General features: G+C 43.6%; 1 protein-coding gene across 3 annotated transcripts in view; it reads right to left on the bottom strand.

Moving 5' to 3' along the window:
- THSD4 (thrombospondin type 1 domain containing 4) overlaps positions 1-25,700 on the bottom strand; it is a 680,148-nt gene that overhangs the window by 28,371 nt on the left and 626,077 nt on the right. For 2 of the 3 annotated variants that reach the window (XM_075897743.1, XM_075897744.1), the window contains 2 exons: positions 24,104-24,277; positions 2,063-2,242 (listed from right to left, as the gene is read on the bottom strand). In XM_075897743.1, the coding sequence (XP_075753858.1) occupies positions 2,063-2,242; positions 24,104-24,277 (354 nt within the window). Of the gene's footprint in view, positions 1-928; positions 1,037-2,062; positions 2,243-24,103; positions 24,278-25,700 lie in introns of all 3 variants that reach the window. The other variant, XM_075897742.1, reaches the window with a different exon arrangement.

The following is a 25,700-nucleotide window of genomic DNA, read 5'->3' as shown; positions in this document are numbered from 1 at the left end:
CAGCTGCAGAAGGGAGCATTGTTGCATTATTGATTAAAACGGACAGCTAAAACCACAATCATGCACCACGAAAACACTGCACTGACTTGATAGCTGGGCTGCTGCAAAGCTGTGGTAAGATTTTTAACCTAGTGTCACAGAAAACTTGCTGACATTAATTTAATCAGTTAAATAAATTCCTTTCTACTCCCCTTTAGGAGAAATGTCAATAAGTATTTACAGTCATTTCTGTTTTCTGAATTTAGCCAGAAGTATTTTCTTGCTATTTCTTACAGCTCAAATATCTAAAAGGGTGTCACAAGGAGGAAGGAGAAAATTTGTTCCTCTTGGTTACTGAGGACAGGACAAGGAGTAATGGGCTTAAAGTGCAGCAGGGGAGGTTTAGATTGGACATTAGGAAAAGATTCCTAACTGTCAGGGTGGTCAAATATTGGAATAAATTGCCAAGGGAGGTGGTGGAATCTCCCTCTCTGGAGATATTTAAGAACAGGTTAGATAGACATCTGTCAGGGATGGTGTAGACGGAGCTTGGTCCTGCCTTGAGGGCGGGGGGCTGGACTCGATGACCTCTCGAGGTCCCTTCCAGTCCTATTATTCTATGATTCTATGAAATACTCTTTCCATTGAGGAATGGACCGACCAGTTCATAAAAATCCTTAGACATTTTAATTCACAGATATACCAGTCATACAAAGCTGATTCTTCAGATTCTCAGCAGAGCCTTTTCCATTTTTCCCTTTCAATAGAAACAGTTAGAAGGGCTCAGCTGTCTCCAGCTTCCAGGCAATGCACTAGGGGGTGGGGCCTGGAATTGCCTTGCAGGCTGGATCAAAGCCCTAGGAGGGCTGGATTTGGCCCACTGAGAGGCTTTTGCCCACCCCTGCCTGAGCCCCACCCAACTTGGATCTGCACTCATAGTACCCCTTACCTGGTGAGGACTCACCACTTCTTCTTTGGACAGGCTGAGCTTATATACTTCCCAAACCACCTTCAGGTAGGCTGATCTATCCCAGAAGACGAAGGATTCAGAGGAAGACTATATGTGGAAAGTTACCTCAGCTTAGAGCATCCCAGTAGAGTCAAGACCAGGTGACAGCAACAAAGACCCCCAAACACAGAATCCTCTTCTGGAATGGTGTTGGTGGGACCCCTCAAAGCAGTGGATTTCAGACCTAACCATTAATATGGATGGTGCAATTTCACACTTTCCCAAGATATTTTTTCAGGCTGTCTGCAGACTCTGGCAGAATCGCTGTACTGGTTACACTTGAGTTTTCACAATCATGACAACCAGAAACTTGATACTTTAGTTAAAATTCTGAAGTAGTCACATAAATCCAGGAGCATGGTCCTATAGGCCTATAGTTCCCATGGCTAATATTATTGACCCTGAAATGAGACTTAATATTCTTGGTATGTAAATAATGTGGTAAATAAAATGTGCTTTATGCTGTGTCAGCTGGAAAGCAGCTGGAAATCTTCCCGACGGGGCAGCCAGAGTCCCTCAACAGAATGGAATCTGGCTTGTCTCCACAGTATTTCAGATGTGTACTTTCTCTTTTGTCTGATTAACTAAACCCCGTGTTAGTTCACTTTCTTTGCCGCTGAGGAGATCTAAGGTTTTGGAGGAACCAATATACAATTCTTCTGCTCCCTTGACCATGGGCAAGTTGGGGGCCAAACACAGCATAAAGACCGATCTTGATGATGTTGTCTTGCAGTGATCCCATAGAGGTCAGGATCAGATGAAGCGGCTTGAGCCCCATCCCCTCAGCATGCCACCAATGTGGAGGGGGACGTGAGAGAGGCAGAGGAAGAGGCACTGGGGACCTCTTTTTATTGTGGGACTCCTTGGCTGTTCCTGCAGGCAAGATTTCCAGCTGCTTTGCCCCCGGAGGCAGCCCAAAGCAAGGCCTATTAACAATATAATTCATGTGCAAAATATATGAAGTCTCATTTCAAGGTCACTATTACTCCCCCAGTGCTGTTTTTCAAATAAATACAAAGGAGGTGGAGAGAGATGCATCTGGCTTGAATATAGAAAAGGAAAAACAGGACTTACTGTGCTCCACTCTGTATTAAACCACTTAGCCCCACAGGGTTTGAGGTAGCAGGATTGCTGGCTGGGAGGTCTTTCCAAAAATGAACATTCATAAGGGTTTAAAACATCAAAACTGCCTTCTGTTTTTCTAATACAAATTACTTCTCTCTGCTGGGTTCCGCTGCCACATTCAATTGAACACTGCATTAGGGAACAGAAAGAGGGGTGGAAGTCACATAAGAGCATACCTCTGATATTCCAGTCACATACTCTAGCTTCTTTCATAAATTATATATGCATTTTAGGCTAGTGTTCGGTGTCACCAGGGAGATAGACACACTTAAATAAGTATTAATCTTCTGAAGGAGGAACTTTCAAAGCTTGGTTTGCTTATGCTCCAAGTCTTGGGATACAAATCTAAAGCCTAAACATTCTAAAGTCTTCTCCTTGTACATCCTTCCTCCCACTGACGTGGATCTTTCTGCTCATCCCTAGCACTAGCGACCTGATCTTTCACTCTTTCCAATGCACTGCCCAAGGCCCAACTTTGTTTTACACTAGGAAACTGAAGGTAAAGGGTGGACTTGAAATATTGCTGCCCTGGGAAATATTAGACATAGCACTTAATCGCGGCCCCTGAGGCCCTGATTCAGCAATGAACTTTAGCGTATGCTTACTGTGGAGTCTCTGAGTAGTCCCACAGAAGTTGGTAGGACTGCTCATGTGCTTCAAGTGAAACCTGTGTTTAAGTTCTTCATCAGATCAAGGCTAGACGGCCTTGTGTCATATTTTCACTAGGGTAGAGTGGTCAGCTGGGCAGGGAGGTGGACTTGATCACCTCCTGAGGTCTCTTCCAGCCCTATAATTCTATGGTTCTATGAACTGTGCTCTGTGTAAGAACTTACGTGTTCAAGGTTTGTAAGTTCTGTCCTTTGAACTGTTCCCTATGGCTAACCAGTAAACAAACAATATACACGATTTCTATTATTTCTTTATTTGATTTGAGCACCAAATCCCATTTTTCAAAACTGACCATTATTACTTTGTTTGTTTTTTAAAGCGATCCTTGCACCTGTCTCACTGAAGCAACTAGAGCAATAATTCCAAGCTTATTCATTTAGAAACACGTAATATTTGTCATCTTAGAAAGCCTCCTAATCTAATTACATATGTCCCGCCTTTTACAGTGGCATTAAGTCCATTAATTTAACTGAAGACTAGGAAAGAGAAAAGAAAACAAAGCACTTTTTAAAAAGCATACTTTTCAACCTGTTCATAAGACACAAGACGTTATGAAACCATTAAATTTTATTTGAAATCAGCAGCATACATTTTTTATTTTACCCTGTTCCTGTTACCCAAAATTAGGGTCAAATTTTCAAAGGTGCCTAAGTCCCATTGATTTTCAAATGAAAATTAGAGCTAGTATACACACAGTTTTTATAATGTTTTATTTATATCAGCTTAGAAGTTTTATACTAGTTTATCTGCATCTACTGTTTGTACCATGACTTTAATTGTACCAGTTTCTAAACTGGCAAGGATAGAGCAGCAAAAACCAAACCAAAACAGTACCAGTATGCAGAAAATTCTTCAAGCTCCTGAATGCCTATGCAACTTAGAAAAAAGGACTTTGGCTCCTATCACTCGGATAGTTTTGAAAAGTTTGACTCTAAACCAGAATACCTACCATTTAGATCACTCTGAAGCAACAGACAACGCATAACATTTAGTCAGCAGGTGATGAAGCAGAGTGTTCAAAAATACAGTTGATGGATTTAGAGAAAACCAACAAAACATTTTTTCCCAAAAAACTTCCAAAAAACCCCACATTCTGACGGATTCCTGTAGAGGATATGGCAGCTACAACCACTGATTTGAATTCAGAGCATGAAGTTCCAACAAACACGAACTAAATATTACTAAAACTAAGCCAAAATGGATACTAAAGCCATGACATTATTAATTTAGTTTCATGGGTGTCATTTTAGATTTTGGGGGGGGAGGGGCGACCTGCACATGCTATGATGTGTTTGTGGGGGGGGAGTGATGGCATGAGGGAGGTGGACTGAGGACAGAGACTTCAGCAGTGTTATACCTCATGCTCAGTACAAGCTAATCACCAAATGAGGGGCGGGGACAACCCCATCTGCCCTCTTCTCCTCCCACCACTCTATCCAGGGACTACTGAGGTACTGGAAAAGTCTAATTTGGGGGGGGGGGCAGATAACTTAGCAATTAGCTGACAGTAGCACTATATCTAACTCCTATATAACAAACTAAAATTAATTAAATATTAGACCCACTCAGCTCTAACACTAGTAAATTCTGACATCTTGTGGCAAGCCACGTAAGGGACACTGGTTAGCCTTAAAATTGTAATGCATATTCTTACTTTTTTAACAACTCAGTGGAGAGAGAGACCGACCCCATCAGGACTCCTGGACTCTATCTCAGCTCTGGAAGAGGTTACAGCAGGGGGTAGATACATTTAAACTCTATAAAAGAACATCAGAATGGCCATACAGGGTTATACCAATGGTCCTTCTAACCCTGTGTCCTGTCATAGAATCATAGAACCATAGAGCTGGAAGAGACCTCAGAAGGTCATCAAGTCCAGCCCCCTGCCCAAGGCAGAACCAATCCCACTGTCTTCCAACAGTGGTGAATGTCAGGTGCTTTGGAAGGAATAAACAGAAGAGGAAATCATCATGATCATCCCATCGCCTAATTTGTTTGTTTAAAATCTGCTGCCTATAAATTGAATTGGAACATCTTCTTGTTTAATGTTAGTGAAGGAATGAATAACATTTCTTTATTCAATTTTTCCACACCCTTCATGATTTTCTAGACCTCTAACACGTCCCCCCCTCTGTCATCTCTTTTCCAAGCTGAAAAGCCCCAGTCTTGCTAATCTCATCTCATGTGGAAGTTGTTGCTTACCCCCTAACCATTTCTGTTGCTCTTTCTGTACCTTTTCAGAATAATATAGATTTTTTTAGGTGGGGTGACCAGATCTGCATACAGTATTCAAGATGTGGGCATACAATGATTTCATATAGAGGCAAATATGGTATTTTGTCTTATCTATTCCTTTCCTAATGATTCTCAATATTCTGTTAGCTTTCTAGTCTTTAGACTGCCACTACACATTGAACAGATATTTTCAGGGAACTATCCACAAGGATTCCAAGATCTCTTTCTTGAATGGTAACAGCTATTTTAGAGCCCATCATTTTTGTATCTATAGTTAGGATTATCTTTTTCATTCATGCAAAATGCATTACTTTGCACTTATCAATACTGAATTCCATCTGCCCTTGTGTTGCTCAATCACCCAGTTTTGTGAGATCCCTTTGTAACTCTTTGCAATCAACTTTGGATTAATCCTTGTACCTCTTTTTCAAGAACATTTATGAAAAGTTTAACAGCAGGGGCCGAAATGCAGATCTGTGCAGCACAATACTCATTAATCCTCTTCCCCCCCCTTTTAAGTGGAGTACTCGACAATGTTCTCATGATGATCTAATGAGCCTTCAATTACTTGAATGCTCAGCCTTTTGTTATTCTTAATCTCTCTGCCTCCCTCTTTTTCTAACAAACTCCCTGCCCCCAATGGTAAAGCTGCAAGGAGCTCAAACTCTGTTGCTTTTAAGAGCTGTCTCTGGAGTGAAGACAGAGGCTTTAAGCAGACCTCTGAAATCCAGGAGCTCCAACCCTGGGAGGGATGGCTCCTGACCCCTAGTCCCCCAAATGGCACCCTTGTTTACTTTCACAGCTATGCTGTGGCTACGTCTACACTGGCCAGTCTTGCACAAGAACATATGCAAATGAGGTGTGGCGATGAATATCCCTGCACCTCATTTGCATACTTCATGGGCTGCCATTTTTGTGCAAGGAGCTTTTGCGCGAAAAGGAACAGTCTACACTGCTCCTTCTTGTGCAAAAACCTCCTCTTGCGCAAGAGCTGTTCTGCCTGAAAATAAGCGGCAGAATGGCTCTTGAGCAAGAGGTGGGTTTTCCACTCTACACTGCTCCCTCTTGCACAAAAGCCCCTTGCACGAAATGGCAGCGCATTAAGTATGCAAATGAGGCATGGCGATATTTATCTCTGCACCTCATTTGCATATGTTATTGCGCAAGGCTAGCCAGTGTAGACGTAGCCTAAAAGTAAACAGTAAACAAGCAAAAGGAGTAAACACGGGATTCCTTTTTATTACATTTCACAGCTGTTTGATTTTTATACTTGGTCTCAGCTTATTCTAATGATATGGCAGTTTCTTTTTCTTACTTGTAGGAATTGGAAGGTCCATCAGTGCTTTGCACACATTTTATTACAAGGACTGATTTTGCTCATAAAGAAAAATTTACAGGAAGCTTAAGTTGAACTTTGAGACCATATACTTTCACTAAGCTAAAATATCAGTTCATGATACTAAACTGAAATTAATTTGGAGGCTTTCTACTCTAAAGAACTATATTGTTAGATTTGAACATGACTGGTTACATTAACAGGTTTGTAATGTGAAAATATATAATATATAACTTGAACCATGTCGGTATGGAATACATGTTTCTGTGACAGTCTGTGAAAAGGCGCAACAGGAATGAGACATTTATTCATTAGGTTTTAAGAGGAGTCAATTTAACATTCAGCAGACATCTGAAAATAAGGACCATAGGTGCAGTCTGACCAAGGTTCAAATAGGGATGTGAAAGTATAACCATGTACACAGTTAACTGATGAGCCTAGACTCATCAGTTAGCATTCACGGTTACACACAGCCTCCCAGTCTGTGCGTGGAGCTGGCTTAAAAGTCAGCTCCCTGTGCACCCTGGCTCCCAGGGAGATGCCTAATACCCCTCCCCCTGTCACTTCCTCTGTACCAGAAACAGCAGCATGGGGTAGGGGAGGTGGGAACCAGTATGCTCAGTTACTGAATTAAATAATATTCAGTTATTCAGCAAACTAGCCTCTACTTTACCAAATGCATGATGATAGCCTAACCCCACACGGCTAATACTACCACAAACATTTCCCATTTTCCTATACACAATTATTTGCCTGCAATAGTGTTAACAGACAGAAAAGGTCTTGTGACTGTTGGTATGAATATGTATTTCAGATTGCAAGAATATAGCAATATTTTCATACTTACAATCTTACATGGACTATTCTGTAAGATGGACCCTAATATTAAAATATTTTCCCTGGCTATGTCTAGACTGCAGGCTTCTTTTGGAAGAAGCTTTTCTGGAAGAGATCTTCTGAAAAAACTTCTTCCAAAAGAGAGCGTTCACACTGAATGGACGCTATCTTGCATTTAAGCTGTGATTACTATGGACAGAGTGGCCACCAGGGCACCTGTGCTTTTTCCTCTTTCCTCTTCTTTTGACAGAACTCCCTCTTCCCTGTTCACACATGCCTTTTTCTGAAAGAGCTGTTTCGGAAAAAGGCTTTTTCCTCATAGTAAGAGGTTTACCAATGTCGGAAAAACCCCGCTGTTCTTTCGATTTTTTTCAAAAGAACATGATTGCAGTATGGATGTAAGTGAAGTTTTTCCGAAAAACCTCTGCGGTGTAGACATGCCCCTGAGCCTCCATCATACATACAGCCAAAAGAAAACACTGGGTTGCCTCCACTGGTCTTCCATCAGAACGCATAAGAGTAGGATAAAATACAGTGATGCCCACAGGTATTGACAGGCTCCAAGAGCCATGCTGCCAAATATGCTGTGGGAATGTGGTGGCATGTCCAGTTTCATCTCATGAACGTTGCTTAACCAACACATCAGGCTTTTCATATGCTTTGTCAGTGGCAACTACTGGGTATCAAATGTCTCAGAGGAGTAGCTGTGTTATTCTGTAACATTAATCCTTGACATTAATCTTGATCCTGCCTTGAGGGTGGGGGGCTGGACTCGATGACCTCTCGAGGTCCCTTCCAGTCCTATGATTCTATGATTAAAAACTACGAGTGCTCCTGTGGACTCTCAGAGACTAACAAACATACAGGATCATGAGCTTTTGTGGGCAAAATCCACTTCATACAACTCATCTGATGAAGTGGGTTTTACTCACAAAAGCTCATGATCCTGTTTTTGGGTATAAAATGGTTTGACTTTATTAGTAATAGGGATGTGTTATTGAGAACTAGCCTAGAGAATGCCCAGGTCATCAAGGGCCACTGTCCGCTGGCACTTTCTGGGCAGACTGCCTGCCTTTCTGGTCACAAAAGGTTCCTGAGCTCTGAAACTTGGTCTTGATGTCAGGAGGGGAGCCTCCCAGGCCATGGACTGATAGTGGTCACACAGTCGCCCACATTTAACCTAGCTGCTCCAAATTAGTAATAACCTGTGGAGCTCTTAAATGCCTGGAATAAAACCACTTGGTGTGGACATTGACACTTGACGGTATGGACCTAAATGTATTACTGCTGAATGTCACCTATGCAGCTGCACTTCCTCTCCAAGTTCTGATATTAGGCCCTACAAGGTTTAATAACTGCTCTTATTTAACATCCTTTGGTAACCAGTAAGATATTTTGAAGACACAGGCTGTAATGACACTATAACCCTGGTGACATGCAGCTCCATTTATTCTTTTCACAAGCTATGGACAATTCTTTCTCCCTCCTCTTTTGGTGCTTGTGGAAATTGGAGGCTGGACAGAAAACTGCAGACTCAGACAGAAGCCCAGTAAGAACAAAGTGATGCTAGTGGAAAATGAGATAGCTTCAAGAAACTGGTGAGCACCATCAGCTAGACCACAGACAAAGGTATCTTGCTCACCTGCAGTTAGTATTTATTTTTTATAATGCAGTGGCACGTAGGAGCTACAGCCATGGACTGGGACCCCCTTGTGCTAGGCACTGTACAAACACATAGTGCAGAGCCTAATATTCATAGTATGGGATCACTACCAATATAAAAGGTGACAGTCATCAAAAGTTTTTCTGTTTCTCGTTAACAAGATCCATCCATTCTACTATGAATATGGCTTGGCCATGGCGGCTCTTGCATTGTCTACTTATTGTAACTCTTGGATCTAGACAAGATGTTTAAGAGGAAGCTGCAGCTGGTATATAGTAAGTGGGCTGAATTGATGAGAACAAATTACACTTGTATGCTACAGCTTGAAAGACAGTCACACCTGGATCGACTTCACAAATCTCTGACTGCTCTACTAATTCCTACTGGGATTAAACCATATTATTTCAAGGACCAGCTATTTTGGGACCTTGCAAAATTCTTTACCAATATTCACTTCATTGCACCCAATCTTTACAGCAGCCTCTAAGTTCTGAAACACTCCCCGAAATGAGACTAGGAAAACTCATCTTTGCAAAACATGTGCCTTCACCAATGCATTCCTCCAAGGGTCAGAGCAGAAGAGAAGACAAACCCAACAATATCCTGAAGGACAGAGATCTCACTGCTTCCTGTATGTGACTATAACGATCACAGGTGACATTCAGAGAGGCAGTGTGACCTAGTGGATACAGTGCCAATGACCAGCTGGGTAACCCACGGCAAGTGCCTACACACTCTTATCACGCATCCTTCCCATCTGTAAAATCAGGACTGCTGTTGTATCTACTGGTGAAAAGCACTATATGAAAACGAAGTATTATTATCATGGCTGATCTTTTCTCTTCTATACAACAGTCCTTACATCACTGGGTTACCTAAAATGTTACAAGCCTATATGACCTGTTGTTTGCGAATGACTTGTTCCTACGTATGTTTGTTTCTGCAAACACCGAGCAAAAGAAAAAACCCAACTGATAAAAATCACCAAGCAACCCCATAATCTCTAAATTAACTCCACATATCTGCTCTGTGCCTGCAGGGATTCAGTGTCAGAGGGAGTAGTCCTCTGCAACTCTGCTGTCTAGGTCCCCTTGCTCATTCCAGTGACACTCCCTGAGCTACTACAGGAGCCATCCAGCAATAGGGTGGCCTCCCATGTGACTGAGGGCTTGTCCTCCTCTCAGTCCTGGCCAGTGGGTCTCTGCTGTGTATTCCAGTTTTCTGCATTATCTGAAACCCCTCCTTGTCCACCAGCACAAGGTAGGAAGGGAAGGAAGGCATTCTGATCGCCTCAAAGCTAGGATAGTAGTGTTTTGGATGAATGGTAGTATACTGTACCTGCACTGGATATATTCCAAAAGCCTAACCTACTAAGCTATGACATTTAAACATAACTCTCCCTGTCCTATCCTGACTGAGTCCCAAACCTGCTGTGGGGAAGGCAAAAACCCGTCCCACCTCACCCAGATTGATGGTGAGGGAAAAGGAGCAACTTGTGTAATACCCAGAGCGAGTCAAGAAGAACCCAGGTTATGGGAGGATGGGTGCTTCAGACTAGTCCAAGCGAAAGAGAACTTCTCCAGGACTGTGGTATATATAAATACTTTCTTGGTTAGCTGGAAAGGCAGTGTCCATCCTCCCTCAGTGCTGACCCATTCCATCTGTTTCCCACTCTATCCAGTAAACTTTTCCTTACCTGCCCCTTTGCAGTAGTTGCAGAGGGAGTCCTTAAAGGAGACAACAAGCTCTTTTTCCTTCTGGCCAGCCAGCCCCACCAATTACAGAGATAGTGAGCCCAGCCAGCCCCACCAATTACAGAGGTAGTGAGCCCAATCTGTACCTACTAGAGAACAGTATGTTACACACGGGGGAAGAGGAGACACTTTCCTCTGATACTGACCCCTGACAGAGACCGGGTCATGGGCAGGATGTACTGTAAACCTGATCCAGTCTGGCAATACCCTATTTGGTATGGGCCCAATCAGAATTCCCAGAGAAATCCAACACTGTTGCTACCAGCACACTTCTTTGTATGCCATTTTTAAAAAGGAGGGGTGTGTTCACTGATGCTGCTTCTCATGCAAGCAGGATTATAATCCCTAGCCCTGTGAAGGTTAGTGCTCATTCCTGCAGCTTTACAAATGCTCATTCGATGTGGTTTTTAGAAAACGCCTGAATCTGCCAGATTTTCCTTTAGTGTTTGCACATATCTATGTGCTGGTTCTAGTTCCAAAATGGAAATTTGGCTAATATGGGCTCTTATTACTTGTTTAAAAATTAAATACACACATGATACTGTTCCTGGCATTGTCTGAAAGGCCTTTAAAAGATTATTCCAGCAGCATGTTGGTTTCTGGGTTTCATAAAAGGGTATGATTTTCAAAGGCTTGTTCTGACCTAAAACAATTGAGTGTTATTAAAAATGGGGATTTTGTTTGTGTTTTGGGTGGAATTTTGTGATCCTCTGACCCGATACCCACAAAAACGTTGGCACCAATGAAAAAGCACAGGGTGATTTGAGAAAATCAGCATACAGTTTACTCAGGATATTTTAAAATGCACATAGAGGGGAATAGCTTTGAAACAGCAAAAGCTCCAAATCATCCAATTCCTGCAGCAGAGAGGCTGTGAACTACCTTAACAGCACAGCAATAGGCACGGTGTCAGATTCTTACCAGGAAGAACATGAGCAAATGAGCTACTGGAAAGAATGGACAACAGGAGAAACAATGTAGCTGCATTTTCTTTAACGGCTGCATAGAACATCACTGCCCTTCCCTCCTTCAGTGGCTCTACCCAGAAAGCTCTAATAGTCATCCAGAGCTTCAGAAGCTGCCCTGCTTGTATCCCTTTCACTGGATGAAACAGAGCTCGTGTGCTACTATTTCTATTTCAGAGAAATGCAGTTCTATGTGGTAACCTTGGTTCTGTCAATAGAAGTTCCGCTAGTAACTTCAGCAGGTTCAGAATTTCACCCATGGGCAGTGCGGTAACTGTTGGCTATGGGAAGGCAGCCCCCCAGGTTTGCCCCTTACGCTTGAGGTCCAAGCCCTTAGGCATTCCCTCACTGGAGCCCAAAGTCCCCTGTGCCCCCTCCCCACACTGCAGCCAACAGCCCCAGAGCACAGGATGGAAAAGACCTGCACCTGAGTGGAAAAGATCAGAGGAATATTGGTGGGTGGCACAACCGTAGCCCCTGAAGCCATGGTGCAAAGGGAGAGTGGGCAGCACGGCCACAGACCACCCTCTCAGCCCTGGAGTGCAGGAAGGTGGGTGGTGTGGTCCAAGCCACCCCTCCACATCTGGGACTCCTGCTGAGGAATAGGAAGTGGGGAGGCTGGGGGTGGAGCATGAGTGGGACCACACCAGGCTGTTCGGGGAAGCACAGACTCCCCCAGCCGCTGATACCAGCTATCCAGGATTTCACCCTCTATACAGATGTGTATACAAGTAAACTATGATCCAATGTTTCAACAGATTCATTTTCTCTCAGTTTTTAACTTATTCAACTCAAAGGAAAACTCAGAGTGGTAAGTGTGTAAAGGACAACCGGCAACAAGTTGCAATCCATATTTGCCACCTTTGTTTGGCTTGTCCTGGTCCATCCTCCACAAATGCAAGTCGATACGACATCATTGCACTTTGTCGCAAGCACATTCTTTCCATTTCATAAGAGTTTGGTCATGGGATCAGCCCACCATGATTCCGGTTTGCCTAGTGGCTGTTTGTGGTCTCTGGGGATCCAGTCACTGATGCAGGCTGTCCACCTACAGTCCTGCCTGATGACTACACAACCCACCCATCTCTGCTTTGTGGCTTACATCACTAGTACTATATCAGTCATGATTGTACTCCTTCTCATCTGTCCATTCAATATGTGATCAGGGAGTGAAATATTACACATCTGCCTTGCCATTGCTCTCTGGATGACAATACATTTTCTTTCTGCACTTTCATTGTTGACCAGCTTTCTGCTCCATGTAGCACTGCTAACAGAACAGTGGAATTAAACAGCTCTTGTCTTGTCTTCATGGGTTGGTCATCGTCTACTAAGAGATGTCTATCTTGTGTTGAAACTCACCCAACTAGCCTTTCGCCTCCTGCTGCATTCCCCTTCAAATGCATTGTGTCTATTCAGTTGCTGACCCCGGTAAATATATTTGTGGACTTCCTCAATTATTTTTCTAATTTACAATGATGTTTCCTGCTATGCAATGCTCATTCCTCATCCACTTTGTCTTTGATGCGTTCACTTCCCAATGACCTTGGAACCCAATGACCTTGGAAAATGTTTGCAATTGCTGCAATTTGTTTTCCAATTCTACTGTGTCCTTTGCCAATATTACAGAGTCATCAATAAAGAGAAGGTGTGCGAAGTATTATCTGTCAATTCTAATTCCTTCTTTCCAGTTCAGTTTGTCAAACATCAGCTCTGGTACTGTGTCATCTTGTCAGACTCTTCTACATATAGTAATAGTCCACAGGATATTGAATAATGATATCTCTGTCAAACAACTGTAGTTAATGTGTTCCAGCCAATAAATGTACCTCAGATTGATTCAGAACTTGCTGAGCGTGTTGAGCACAGCATTAATTTCCACGGAGTCAAAGGCATTTTTATAATTGACAAATGGAAGACACAATAGTACTTTGTATTCCTTTTATTTTCCAGTGAGCTGCCAAACTGGGTGGATGTGATCAACTGTTGAATACCTAAGCAGAAACCAGTTTATTCTCTACTTTTATGCATTTCAAAGTTCTTTTTTAAGCCAATTGAGTATGACATGAGTGTAGACCTAATTCACTTGTGAGAGGAGTATGATAAGATAACAGTTGCTCCACTCTTCTGGATTGCCTTTCTTCATCAATAGCATTGTTTTCAATTTCTTCTGTGACACACACTTGCTATTGATGTAGATGGTGAACCACTGCACCAATGCTTTAAAGGGACTATCTTCCCCTGCTTTGAGATATTCTGGCCAATATAATCTATTCCAGGGCTTTCCTCTCTCTTTATGTTACAAACTGCATATTTGATTTCTTCCCACATAATGTTGGGATCTTCTTCTGTAGCCTCCTGCCTTGATACTGTATGTTGGACATTTCAATGCGAGAAGAGATCATTGTAGAATTTTCATATTTCATTCATCTTGCTGCTTTTTGATGTCCTTTCACAGTTTTCATTTTCAATGCTGCCAGGATAAACTTTTTCTGCCCAACATCTCTTTCAACCTTCTTCAGACACTTGTTCTTTTTGGCTGCTTCTCTTGGCTTCTTCTTTCTGAAGTTTTCCTACCCTTCTTTGATCTTCTTCGATGATTTCCTTTGGCAATATTCTGTATTCTTTACCAATTCCTCTTTTAATTTTATGCATGACCGCCTCACCATCAGATTCAGTTTTCTTGATGATCTTCTGCTTGCATCCCATCATTTTCAATATCTTTGCCTTCTTAGCTGCTGAGTTAATCTGAGATAAAATATCCATATTCCTCACTGATGTCCTTGTTGGCCTAATACTCAAGATCCATTTCACTCACTTCTTCTGCAGATGCTTCTTCGTTGAAGTACTATTTTCGCTTTGGTTTCTGGTTTCTCCTGACACAGTCTTCATAGGCACTGTCAACACATATTTTTGAGCACAACATACAATGATCTGAGCCTGTGTAAATGATTGATTCTCTTATTGCCACTACATCATTGAAGAGTCTTCTGGTATCCATCCATCCATCCATAATCTGATTCAGTGCGACTCCAACCGGGCTTTTCCATGTCCACTGCTGATGTTCTTTTTTAAATATTGTGTTCGTTATGTGGAGATGGTTTGTCTCTATGAATGCAAGCAGACATACTCTGTGATTATTTTTGACAATTTTCCCCATTTTTCCCCCACATACTTTTCCTTCTCACTCTCTTACCCTTTGGGTGATTGGGTAGGTGGCTCTTTTCTACATTTCCTTACCCAGCTCTTCATAGAAATCTTCCATTTCTTTGACTTCTGTTTGTTGCATTGTGCGTACCAGAGTTCACTCTAAGCTGTGCAGTAGCACAGCCCCGCAGCTGCTTAATGAGCCCCGTCCAGCCAGGGGCTCAGGACTCACACAAGGAGCTGCCTGGCAGGAGGAGAGGCATTTTTCAGTGACAGCAGCAGCTTCTTGATGAGGAAAGAGCAGCCAGTCTCTCCCAGTTGGTAGGGACATGTCCCCTCTCTACCGGCTGGGAGACACTGCTCTGTGCTCAGCAGAGAGCTGCTGCTGTCACTGTGGGAGAAGTTCCCCTTTCCCAGCAGGCAGCTCCATGTGCCGAGCCCTGGCTTACAGGATCTGCCGACGAAGGGTTCTGGGTTGCAGCTCCCCGTCTAGACTGCCACGCTGAGTCAACAATCAGCCGATCGGCACAGCGTGGCGGTGGCCATTTTTATTTAAATGAAGCCGCAATTATTTAAATCGCGGCTTCATTTCCCTTTGCCATCCTGACTAATCTACATGGCTCCGTCAATGGAGCCATGTAGTTTAGACTTACCCATACTGTCTTTGCTCTCGTGTAAAAAATTTTCCTACGAATACTTGCTCTCCATTTTTCCATTGTGCCATGAGTCTTTTGTTCTTGTTCTGTTTATCTTCATATGATATATGCTTTCACTGATATTGTGATTTCAATGTCAGTATTGATTTAATGATCAGATGATGGTGTTCTTGTGTTGTGACCTGCAACAACTAGTTGGACTGTTCTTTCATTCTTTTCTGTTTTACATCCTGTGCTACCCTGGGTTGTGAGCACTGGTGAAGGTAACCCAAGTATCTGTGCTCAATTTCCCAGTTTACTGTGGTTTGTGTGGCATGTTTGGCAGAAGAATTTTGCAGCAGTGCATTCGGGCTTCCAGCCCTTGTGCCTTGTAACTATGGTACTCCCTCCACTTTGGCTGGGTTGCCCTAGAGAAATAGAGGCATGGTCAGACTCCCTGCTACTCTGAATGCTACCGTAGCACATTCTCAGCTTGGTAAGACCTGCCAGAGCATACACTAAACCACACTTTGCTGTCAAATTCCATTCACTCCAACACCAACTCTGAAGTAAGGAGGAAGGATTTTGTGGGTAAGTTGCATAATACATTGTAATAGGTCAGTGAAACAAGGAAAATGTAAGTGGAAATGGCAAATGAAAACCCATATGCTATGTGTCTGATGGAGAAGCAATGCTTTTTACTATCTCAGTGGTATGCTATCTCCATTTGTCCAGACAGTCCATTTCACTCTCACTAATATCCTCTAAATTCATAGAAATTCCCCATTTGTATTGTAGTATTGTAGTTTCAAACTACTCATTATTAGGGGGACACTTTGTGTGATAAGAGTGAAGAGATTTTTAGTCTTTGGTGCAGTTGGAACCTTCAGAGATGATAAAGAAACTGAAGTGAAATTTGGGATCTCATGTTTCAGAGAGACACTACCTCTGGCTTAGTTCTAGATCCTGTTTCTCAAAGCACCACTGGCCTGCTTTGAGAAAGTTGCTAACAGGCCAAAATTGCTAACTTACTAAATAAACAAACCAGAGTGGTCCGTTAGCAGCTTTCTCAAATTTGGCCTGCGGCTCACTCTGAGAAACACTGTTCTAAATCAGTTATGCTGTTCAAGCTATGAAACAGATCCTGTGTGTTACAAATTTGTAATCAATAATCACAATTGTCAACATATATCTGTTTGAGCAAACTATATAACATGATCCTTGTTTGGTGTACTTTATTATAACTGCAAGGATTTGAAGCACTAACAGATTTTTGGCCTGAATCCTAGGTGAAATGTGTATGAGAGATTTTCTTCTGCTCCAGTATAGCTACAAAGGAAACAGATGCACAGATTATGACTAAGGTTTACCACAGGACTCAATATAAGTACAAAATAATAAATTACGTTTGCTAAGAACTCTGATGAGTTACTATACAGTAAATGAGATTTGATCAGGAAAAAAACGGAATGAATGAAATTATTGATTTTTGCAAGAGATTAATTTAGATGTTTTATAATTATTTTAAACTGATTACAGATCCATGAGCTTTGAGTGCAATGTCCAGGTCTTAGAAATGGGACTGTCTGCTTTTAAATGGGCATGGGTAGACATTTTCTTCGAAAGGAATCCAAAATTGAAGCCCAGTTAGATTCAATATCTGGTTTTAAACCTTAAAATGCCTTTTTTCCCCCATTGCCTCAACTTATGCCCTGCACAATATGTGTTTTTAATTGAAGTAAAAAGCTTTTATGATTTAAAACTTTGGAATACTGCTTTAGGGTGGGAGGTGATAACCACTGCATTGTCTCGACATCTCTGAAATTCTATAATGACTTATTTTTTAAAGTATTTTGGTATATCAGATAATTTAATTTAGAGGTGGTTTCTGAAAATCTGTTGAATAAAGCACAACTCCTCGGCAAATCAGTTGGAGTCCTGTTGCTATTTTATTACTGATTTTCACAATAATGGTGGTGAAAGCTAAAACTATAATTTTATTTAATAATAAACTGCTGTTCTTCACAACATCCAGGACTTGAGCAACAACTGTCAATAAATCATTACCTAGTATTTAAACAGCGTGCAGAGCAACATATGTGATTCTGACTGCAGTAAGATTTCTCTTCGTAAAGAACACATTCTAGCCACTTCTGCAAGAAACCCACATGCACATAGATGTCAAAAACACTTCAACAACTTTGGAGAGAGCTAAAGACTATTCAACTGTAACTTTGATATATGCCAATGTTAATGCCCTCCTCAAGTTCCATTCCCTACTACAAAATACCCACTATTGACAGGATTCCTAACTCGTGATCTGGTTGCAATTAGCTTTGTGAAGGAGCAGCATTTATCCTCCTACTAGCATCTTGCTCCCAACTGCAACACTGTGTGTCACTGAATGCTCACAAATGTAATGAACAGACCTATGGAAAGATGTAAGAGGCCTGCAAATGTTCTGTACAACTGCTGGTATCCAGTGTTCAATATGTTTAACACCTTTAATTTGACAGCAATTCACTGAGGTATCCTTAAGTGTTCTAAGTACATTTAAAATGGAAGGCAGCCTTTGGTCAAAGACCAGTAAGATTTGGGAAATATCTCATAGCACTTGGAATTCAGGGGAAAACCTGAGACACAACAGACAATATTCTCAACTTTTGTTAATGCCTGAAAGAATTTTCTACAGGAGACAGCCACTGTTCATCAGCAAAGGAGAAGCTGCAGCTGCCATTGCAGGTGCAGTATTGTTTTCAGATAGCAGAGATTCTTCTTCCTCAGCAGAAGTTCACTAAAAGTTGTGGGGAGAAGTGTCTTTCATCTTCTTTGCTATATAATCTAAATTGGGCAGCAACAGACAGAAAGACAGACAGGCCTCTTCTTCCTTTCCAAGTACAAACAAATGGACATCATTCCAAAAGGGACTGAAAGTGAAAAATCCATTACAATCAACATACTACACAGAGTACATTGAGAAACTGCCACACACTCTCCAAGAAACTACAAGATCATCTGATCAGCACCCTCTACAGCTGTGGTTCCCAACTTTATTTATGCAAACCCATTCACAAACCTTTGGTGGTCAGGTAACATTTTATTTGCAGATTCCTTATGCAAATAAGGAATATACAAATATGGAATACAATTGCCTGAGCACATAGTACCAAACCAGGTCCTTGCTCCCCAGTGCCTAACACCTTTCTACACCTCCCCCTACAGCCCATGCCCTCTATAGCCCATGCCAACACCCACTTGCCCCATGATCCCACCATGCCCTCACCCAACACCCCTTTGCTCTCCCTAGAGCGTGCATGGCTGTCACTGCTGCGTGTGCCCTCTCTCCCCAAGTGTGTCCTGCACCCCCATGGGCGGGGAGGCGCAGAGCGCTGGTCGGGCTGCCATTACCCAGTGGGGGAGGTGCCTCCTCCTCCTCCTGCTGCCTTAGCGTTGCCAGCGGCAAAAGCTGAGACTCAGGAAGAGCACGGACCCCTGGATACCTGCCATTACAGAGGAGAGAGGGAGGCGCCTCCTCCTCCTGCCACCGCTTCAGCCCTACTGCCACCACTGGCAAAAGCGGGCAGGGGAGCGGCCGTTGGCGGCACATATGCTCCCTCCCCCTTCGCGCGCCCTCCCTCTCCAAGTGTGGAGGAGGGAGGAAGGTGCCTCCTGTTCTGCCTCCCCCTGCTGTGCCTCAGCCACTGCTGCTGGAGCTGAGGCACCGTGAACAGCCGGCTTGAGCTCTGGCAGCCCGGCAGCCAGCTGACCGGGGCCCGGCGGTTGGGAACCACTACCCTATAGAAAGCAGGAGAAGATCAGGAAAGAGCCCTCAGATGGAGAGACTCTCTTACAAAACCAACCTTCCACATGGCTGGGCTTTATAAAACAAGGTAAGTCATTTACCACACACACATTTTACTTCTCTACAGAAAAAAGGGACCCTACGGTATCCAAACGCCTACACGCCACAACGGCCCACAATAACGGTACCCCAGACTCAGCAGCATTGTTAATCTATCCAGCTACACACTTAGGCTGGCAGAAGAGTCTGTCCTATTATGAGGGCTCTTTTTCTTTCCCTCCCCCTGCACATTCATGAGACAGTTCTGCAATGACATAAATAAGGGCACTGTTTTGGGAGAGAAGGGGGAGGGGCAGTAGCTGTGTGTACTGGGAAGTAACTTGCTTTTCTTTCTATTCCCCTGACTATCGGAGTGAGGAGAAACTACTTGGATTCTGTGAATACTCCTCTGCCCTCTCCCTTCACCACCCAGGAGTGAGAAGCATGCATGGAATCCAAGTACTTTCCTCTCGCTCCCTGATAGTCAGGGGAACAGGATGAAAAGCAAGCAGTGTCTTCCCAGTACACATGGCTGCTCCCCGCTCCCTGCTTTCCCAAAACGGCGTCTTTGGACATAGAAGCCTACTTTTGCTGTCTCTAATTCAGGGAATATTTCCACCACTTCTCTGAACAGCACACTGCCCTATTGATACCATCCTACCAACGCTACAAGAACTAAGATTCTACGTGGACTCCTCCTGATGGTCACACCGATGTGTACAGTCTGAAATTTTGGACAAGCAGCATCACCTCCTCACCCCATAACCTCAGACATGCAGAACACCATGCCATCCACATCCTCAAGCGAAACTATGATATTATAATCAAAAGGACTGACAAAGGAGGCACTGTAGTCATCATGAATAGGTCAGATTACAAACAGGAGGCTGCTTGATAATTCTCCAACACTGCACTCTACAGGCCACCATCCCTCTTATCCCACTGAGGAGTACCATAAGAAACGACATCATCAACTAGTGTAATATATGTCATCACATGCCAACAATGCTCCTCTGCCATGTACATCGGACAAACAGAATACACAAAAGATACAAACCAGATATTAAGAATGGCAACATCCAAAAGCCAGTGGGGGAGCACTTTATCCTGCCTGGGCACATAGTTTCAGACTTGTAAGTTGAAATTTTCAGACAGAAAAACTTCAAAAACAGACTGCAGAGAGAAACTGCTGAGCTGGCATTCATATGCAAACTTGACACCCTGAATCAAGGTCTAAATAAATATATGGAGTAGATTTTGCATTACAATAGGTAATTTCCATTCAGGTACTCTCACCTTCTCCACTGGGAACTCTTGTATTTTTCAAAGCTGGTATGCTGCATGCAGCCCAGGGCCAGCGGGATGTCCCCAGGGGCTCTTGTGGATTTCAAAGGATAAGTGCCCTCGTGGAGCTCGGAGTCAGCAGGACTTCCCGCTAGCCCTGAGCTGCACGCGGAGTTCTGCATTCCTCCTTTGAAATTCCATTGACTTCTCAACTAGTAAATTACTCGTTAGTTAACACCCTTAGTGTAACCCACACAACTACAGTGGTTCACTGTCCCATGCGATGGCACTTAGACCACTTACAGTAATAGATAAGACCAAGGCAGCTCTACAACATAAGCTGAGGACCAGCTGGCTTTATAGCTCAAGCTGTAGCGGCTCCTCTGCTAAGCTTTAGAAGTCTCAGGTTCAAATCTGGTCCGGGGCAGATACATCAGCACCACTTTTATCTATTCCTGCTTAGTGCTTTAGTGGTGACTTTGGGTACATCTACACTGCAACACTATTTTGAAATAACCAGCAGTATTCCAAAATAACTTAGCCCATGTCTACACAGCAGGCAGTTATTTCAAAATAGTGTCAAAATACTGTCAAGCTGGAGGACTTCTTACTCTGACTCATGTAACCTTCATTGTATGAGGAATAAGGGAAGACAGAGGAAGAGTGCTCTGTCTCAAAATAAGTGCTGTGTAGACGCTCCCCATCTCAAAATAAGATACACAACTGATGTAGCTCAATTTGCGTAGCTTATTTTGAGTTAAGCCTTACATTGCAGACACACCCTTACATGCCTTCCTGCTGGTGTCCCAGCCTGGCAATGGCTGTATGATGATGGGTCAGAAGACACAAATGCTGGGTTTTGAATTCCCTTAAATGCCAGAAGCAATGTCCATAGCTTTCTGACATTCTCATTTTTCTTAGGAAACTGGGTCAATATATACTTCACAAATTAGAGTACTGTAATGGGATTAAATTAAATTAATTCAGGCTGTGTCTACACTATGGGTTTTTTCCCCAGATACCACCGGTATCCGGGAAAAACTCTGCTGCGTCCAGGGAATGCATCTGCTCTTCCACTTTTTTTTTCTTTTTTTTGGTGTGTGGAAACCTTGTCTTCCAGAAACCCTGTTCTTTCGGAAACCCTGTCTTCCTCCTCCCATGAAAGAGGAGGCTTTTCTGAAATTTGGCCCAGTGTAGATGGGCCAAATTTCAGAAAAGCCTCTTTCGAAAAAACTATTGGAAAAAGGTACGCAAATTGCGGAGCTCAATTTATGAACCTTTTTCCAATACATCAGTGTAGTGTAGACATAGCCTCAGTTTCCAAAAAGGAGACTGTTTTGTCTCTACTTAGGAGTTTTTCCATATTAGCTAAGACAACACGGAGCAGCAAAACTCCACTAGTGTAGCTAGGGTTATACCAGTATTAAAGCTTTATATCAGCACAGCCCGTCTTGATTTGGCAAAGTGCCTTTCACCAGTGTAGCTCCACCTACAGGGTAGATTTACCAGAAAAGTTAGGTTGGCAAAAATGACAGGACCTAAATAGAACTGGACTGGCGCTGGTGGTAGAGAGGAATGCTTTGTAATTCTTTCACTCGTTAATCTTGCTGAGCATCATCAAGTAGTTCTACAGTAAAGGTTGGGCTATTATAAATCTAAGGGAATATCACTGAATAGTTTTAACTGTGGCAAAGTAGTAAGAAGAACTTGTCCTCTTTTTTTTTTTTAAATTAAACAAATTCTTTTCACTGGTGCCTGAAAGCAGTCATTAAACTTATAAATATCAAGTGTAATGGAGGCATGTTTTGCTATTGGTTTTTTTGCATTAAGTTTCTGATATGTTGTGAAAAACATCACTCCAAAAGAGTTCTGGGAACACAGCCTATATTTATCAGATCGTCCCTCCCTGTTTTTATTTTAAAATGAAGAAATATTGCATTTAAAAACCACTGTTTCATTAAGTCTTGTTGCTTATAACTAACTTAGTTAGAGATTTGTAATATTATATTAGTTACTGTTAACAGGACTGTGTTGTCATACAATGAAAACGATATACCTGGATTTGGGAAGGTGGGTAGCCCCAACTTTGCTTTCCATGCTTTTGAATAGTGGGGCCAAACAAACCCCATATGAAACATAACTCAGCCTAAGTGATGGGCTAAGTTACGCTGGCTAGTCCAGTCCTCTGCTGACAGCTTTGCCAGCCAGGGCAGCGTGCCTCACCATATTCACTCCCTGACTCTGGTCTCCTCATTAAATACAGGCAGTCCCCGGGTTACGTACAAGATAGGGACTGTAGGTTTGTTCTTAAGTTGAATCTGTATGTAAGTCGGAACTGGCATCCAGATTCAGCCGCTGCTGAAACTGACCGCCAGTTCTGACTTACATACAGAATCAACTTAAGAACCCCAGCCGTCCCCAAGTCAGCTGCTGCTGAAACTGATCAGCAGCTGATTCCAGGAAGCCCGGGGCAGAGCAACTGTGCCTCGGGCTTCCTGTAGTCAGCGCTGGTCAGTTTCAGCAGAAGCTGACTTGGGGACGCCTGGGGCAGAGCAGCTGGGGTGCTACTGGACCAACCCAGCAGCACCCCATCTGCTCTGCCCCAGACGTCCTGATTCAGCCGCTGCTGAAACTGACCAGCAGCGGCTGAATCAGGACCTGGGGCAGAGCAGCTGGGGTGCTGCCGGGTTGGTCCAGTAGTGCCCACGGGCGCTGCAGGACCAATCGGCAGCGCCCCAGCTGCTCTGCCCCAGAGTCCAAAACAAAAGCCTGGTCTGCTGGGGGGGGGGAGCACACTAGCTGCGCCCCCCCCCCAGCAGACCAGGGACACGGGGAGCAGAGCCGCAGCGGCAGCGGGGTGCCGCGCCTCTGAGGCTTTGCTCTGGCAAAGCTTCAGAGGCGCGGGACCCCCCCGCGGCTGCGGCTTCAGTCCGGGTGCCTGTGGTCTGCTGGGGACCGTCCCCAGCAGACCACAGGCACCGGGTCTCAAGGGGCAGCAGCAGCGGTTCCCGCGCTTCTGAGGCTTTGCTCTGGCAAAGCCTCAGAAGCGCGGGAACCCACCCGGTGCCCCTGGTCTGCTGGAGACGGTCTCCAGCAGACCAGGGGCACCGGAGCAGCTTATGAACGGGGCTTTCTCGCCCCGACTTCCGGGGCGAGAAAGCTCCGTTCGTAAGTGCGGATCCGACGTAAGTCGGATCTGCGTAAGTCGGGGACTGCCTGTAATTGCCTATACCATGGGGGAGGGAAAGGGTAGCATAGAGCTGGCTATGCTGGGTTTATATCCCTCTGCAGAGGGATCCTCAGCTGTCCTAGGGCAGAAGCATAAAAAATATTAGAGAGAGATACAACAGTAATAATACAGGAAAAAAGGAACAAAAATCTTATTTTCATGCAAATCATAATAATTTCATCCAAGTGATAAAAACAGGGGGAGAAAATGACTGCAAATACGTATCCTACCAACTGAACAAAAAATAAACACACAACCAGTTTGTAATATGCTGCATGAGATACAATTAGTCCTAAAGGTGCATAAGCAAACTGCTTTCCCACTTTAAATAATTGTCATGTTGATAAAAAATGGCTGTGAGAAATAGAAATACATCATTTTGATGTAAAACTTACCTGACTCCAACTTCCAGCAAACCACTCCACTTTACCCACACACGGTCCATTGTCACAGGGGGTTGTCTCAGAGGGTCTGTTATTCCCACATCCCTCCAGTGGTAGGCTGCTGACGTGGTTGGTCATGCAAACTACTGACCGTGTTCGCACTCCTGTACCACATTCTGCAGAACACTGTACCATGGGAGATGAAATAGACATTTATTAGCCACGTTCTTTCAACAATGGGAACACAATGAAATGAAGAGCAAGAACTATCCTGGAAGTGTTAATGATACTATTCAATGCTCATTAATATTATTTGTATTACTATTGTGGCAAAAGGCCCCAAATCAGGTCAGGGCTCCATTGTGCTAGGTACTATACAAACATAATAAAAGACAGGTCCCTGTTTCAATGAGCCTACAATCTAAACGAGCAAGAGAGATGAAAGGGTGGGGTGGAGAGGGAAGGATGGTATAGGCACGGTGATCAGAATTAAGTTATGGTAGTTCTTCAAAGCTCTTCTCCTCCATTCCAGATTTTTTTCTCCTTACATAGACACACTCAGTGGGCGTGAGCAGAGAGAAAGGGGAATGGATGAATTCAATAACCGGTTTCTCAAAAGAACAGCACGAGACATACATGGCTCCATTTTCAAACTTTGGGGCTTGAGGCAGGACACCCCATTTTACATCTGGGTGCTCCAACTGGCATTTATATACAATAGTGACAACCTAATGCTGGCAAAGAGGATGGTGGCTGTGAGGTCTTTTCTAGACCCCTGGCATTGATATTGAGATGGATTGCAGAGCATGGCTTGAAGTCTATTGGTCATGCTGCAGGGTGCGACAGCTAGAGCCAACACAGAGTGATAAAAAGGTTCAGGAAAGGGTCAGCCAAACCCAATCCAGTGGTTTTCAAACTATGGGTCATGACCACGTATTGGGTTGTGTAATGTCAGGCACTGGGTCTTGTGGCTGCAGGGGGATCAGGTGACCAGACTGCACAGCAGGCCGGCTCCTAGGTGCGGGGGGGGGGGGGGAAGAGAGAGCACACAGGGACCATGCACTGCCCCTGCCCCAAACATTAGCTCCACACTTCATTGGCTGAGAACTTGCTGCTGGAAATTTCTTGGACGCAGCATGGTCTGGGGTGCCAGGAGAGGCAGGAATCCTGCCTTAGTATCCCTGCTGTACCTCTTACCAGGAGCAGCTCAAAGTAATCCCCTGTTGCCCCAGTCCTGAGCCTCCTCCCGCCAAAGTCAGAGCCCCCTCCTACATCCCAAAGCTCTCATTCTCAGCCTCACCCCAGAGCCAAAATTGCAGTCTCATTATATTGCGTGGCAGGCATCAACAATTTTCTTCAACTGAGTCATGAGAAAAAAAGTTTGAAAACCACTGTCCTAATCCAATCATTGTTAACCATCACTAATTAGTAAACAAATCATTTCAGTGCAATACTGTTGGTTGCAATTCTTCCAGAGACGTTGCTTCTGTGGTACATTAACATTCACATTTTTTTTCCAATGTTACTTCTTAACTATATACTTCCTGCGTATAACTCAAAGCATGTTTTCTCAACTCTTCCCTCCTCCCCAATGCATACACTCACTTTC

Source organism: Pelodiscus sinensis, chromosome 14 (assembly GCF_049634645.1).
Source record: "Pelodiscus sinensis isolate JC-2024 chromosome 14, ASM4963464v1, whole genome shotgun sequence".
Classification (NCBI taxonomy): Eukaryota; Metazoa; Chordata; order Testudines; family Trionychidae; genus Pelodiscus; species Pelodiscus sinensis.
The sequence above is the reverse complement of the archived record's forward strand: the minus strand, read 5'-3'. Positions and strand labels throughout refer to the sequence as shown.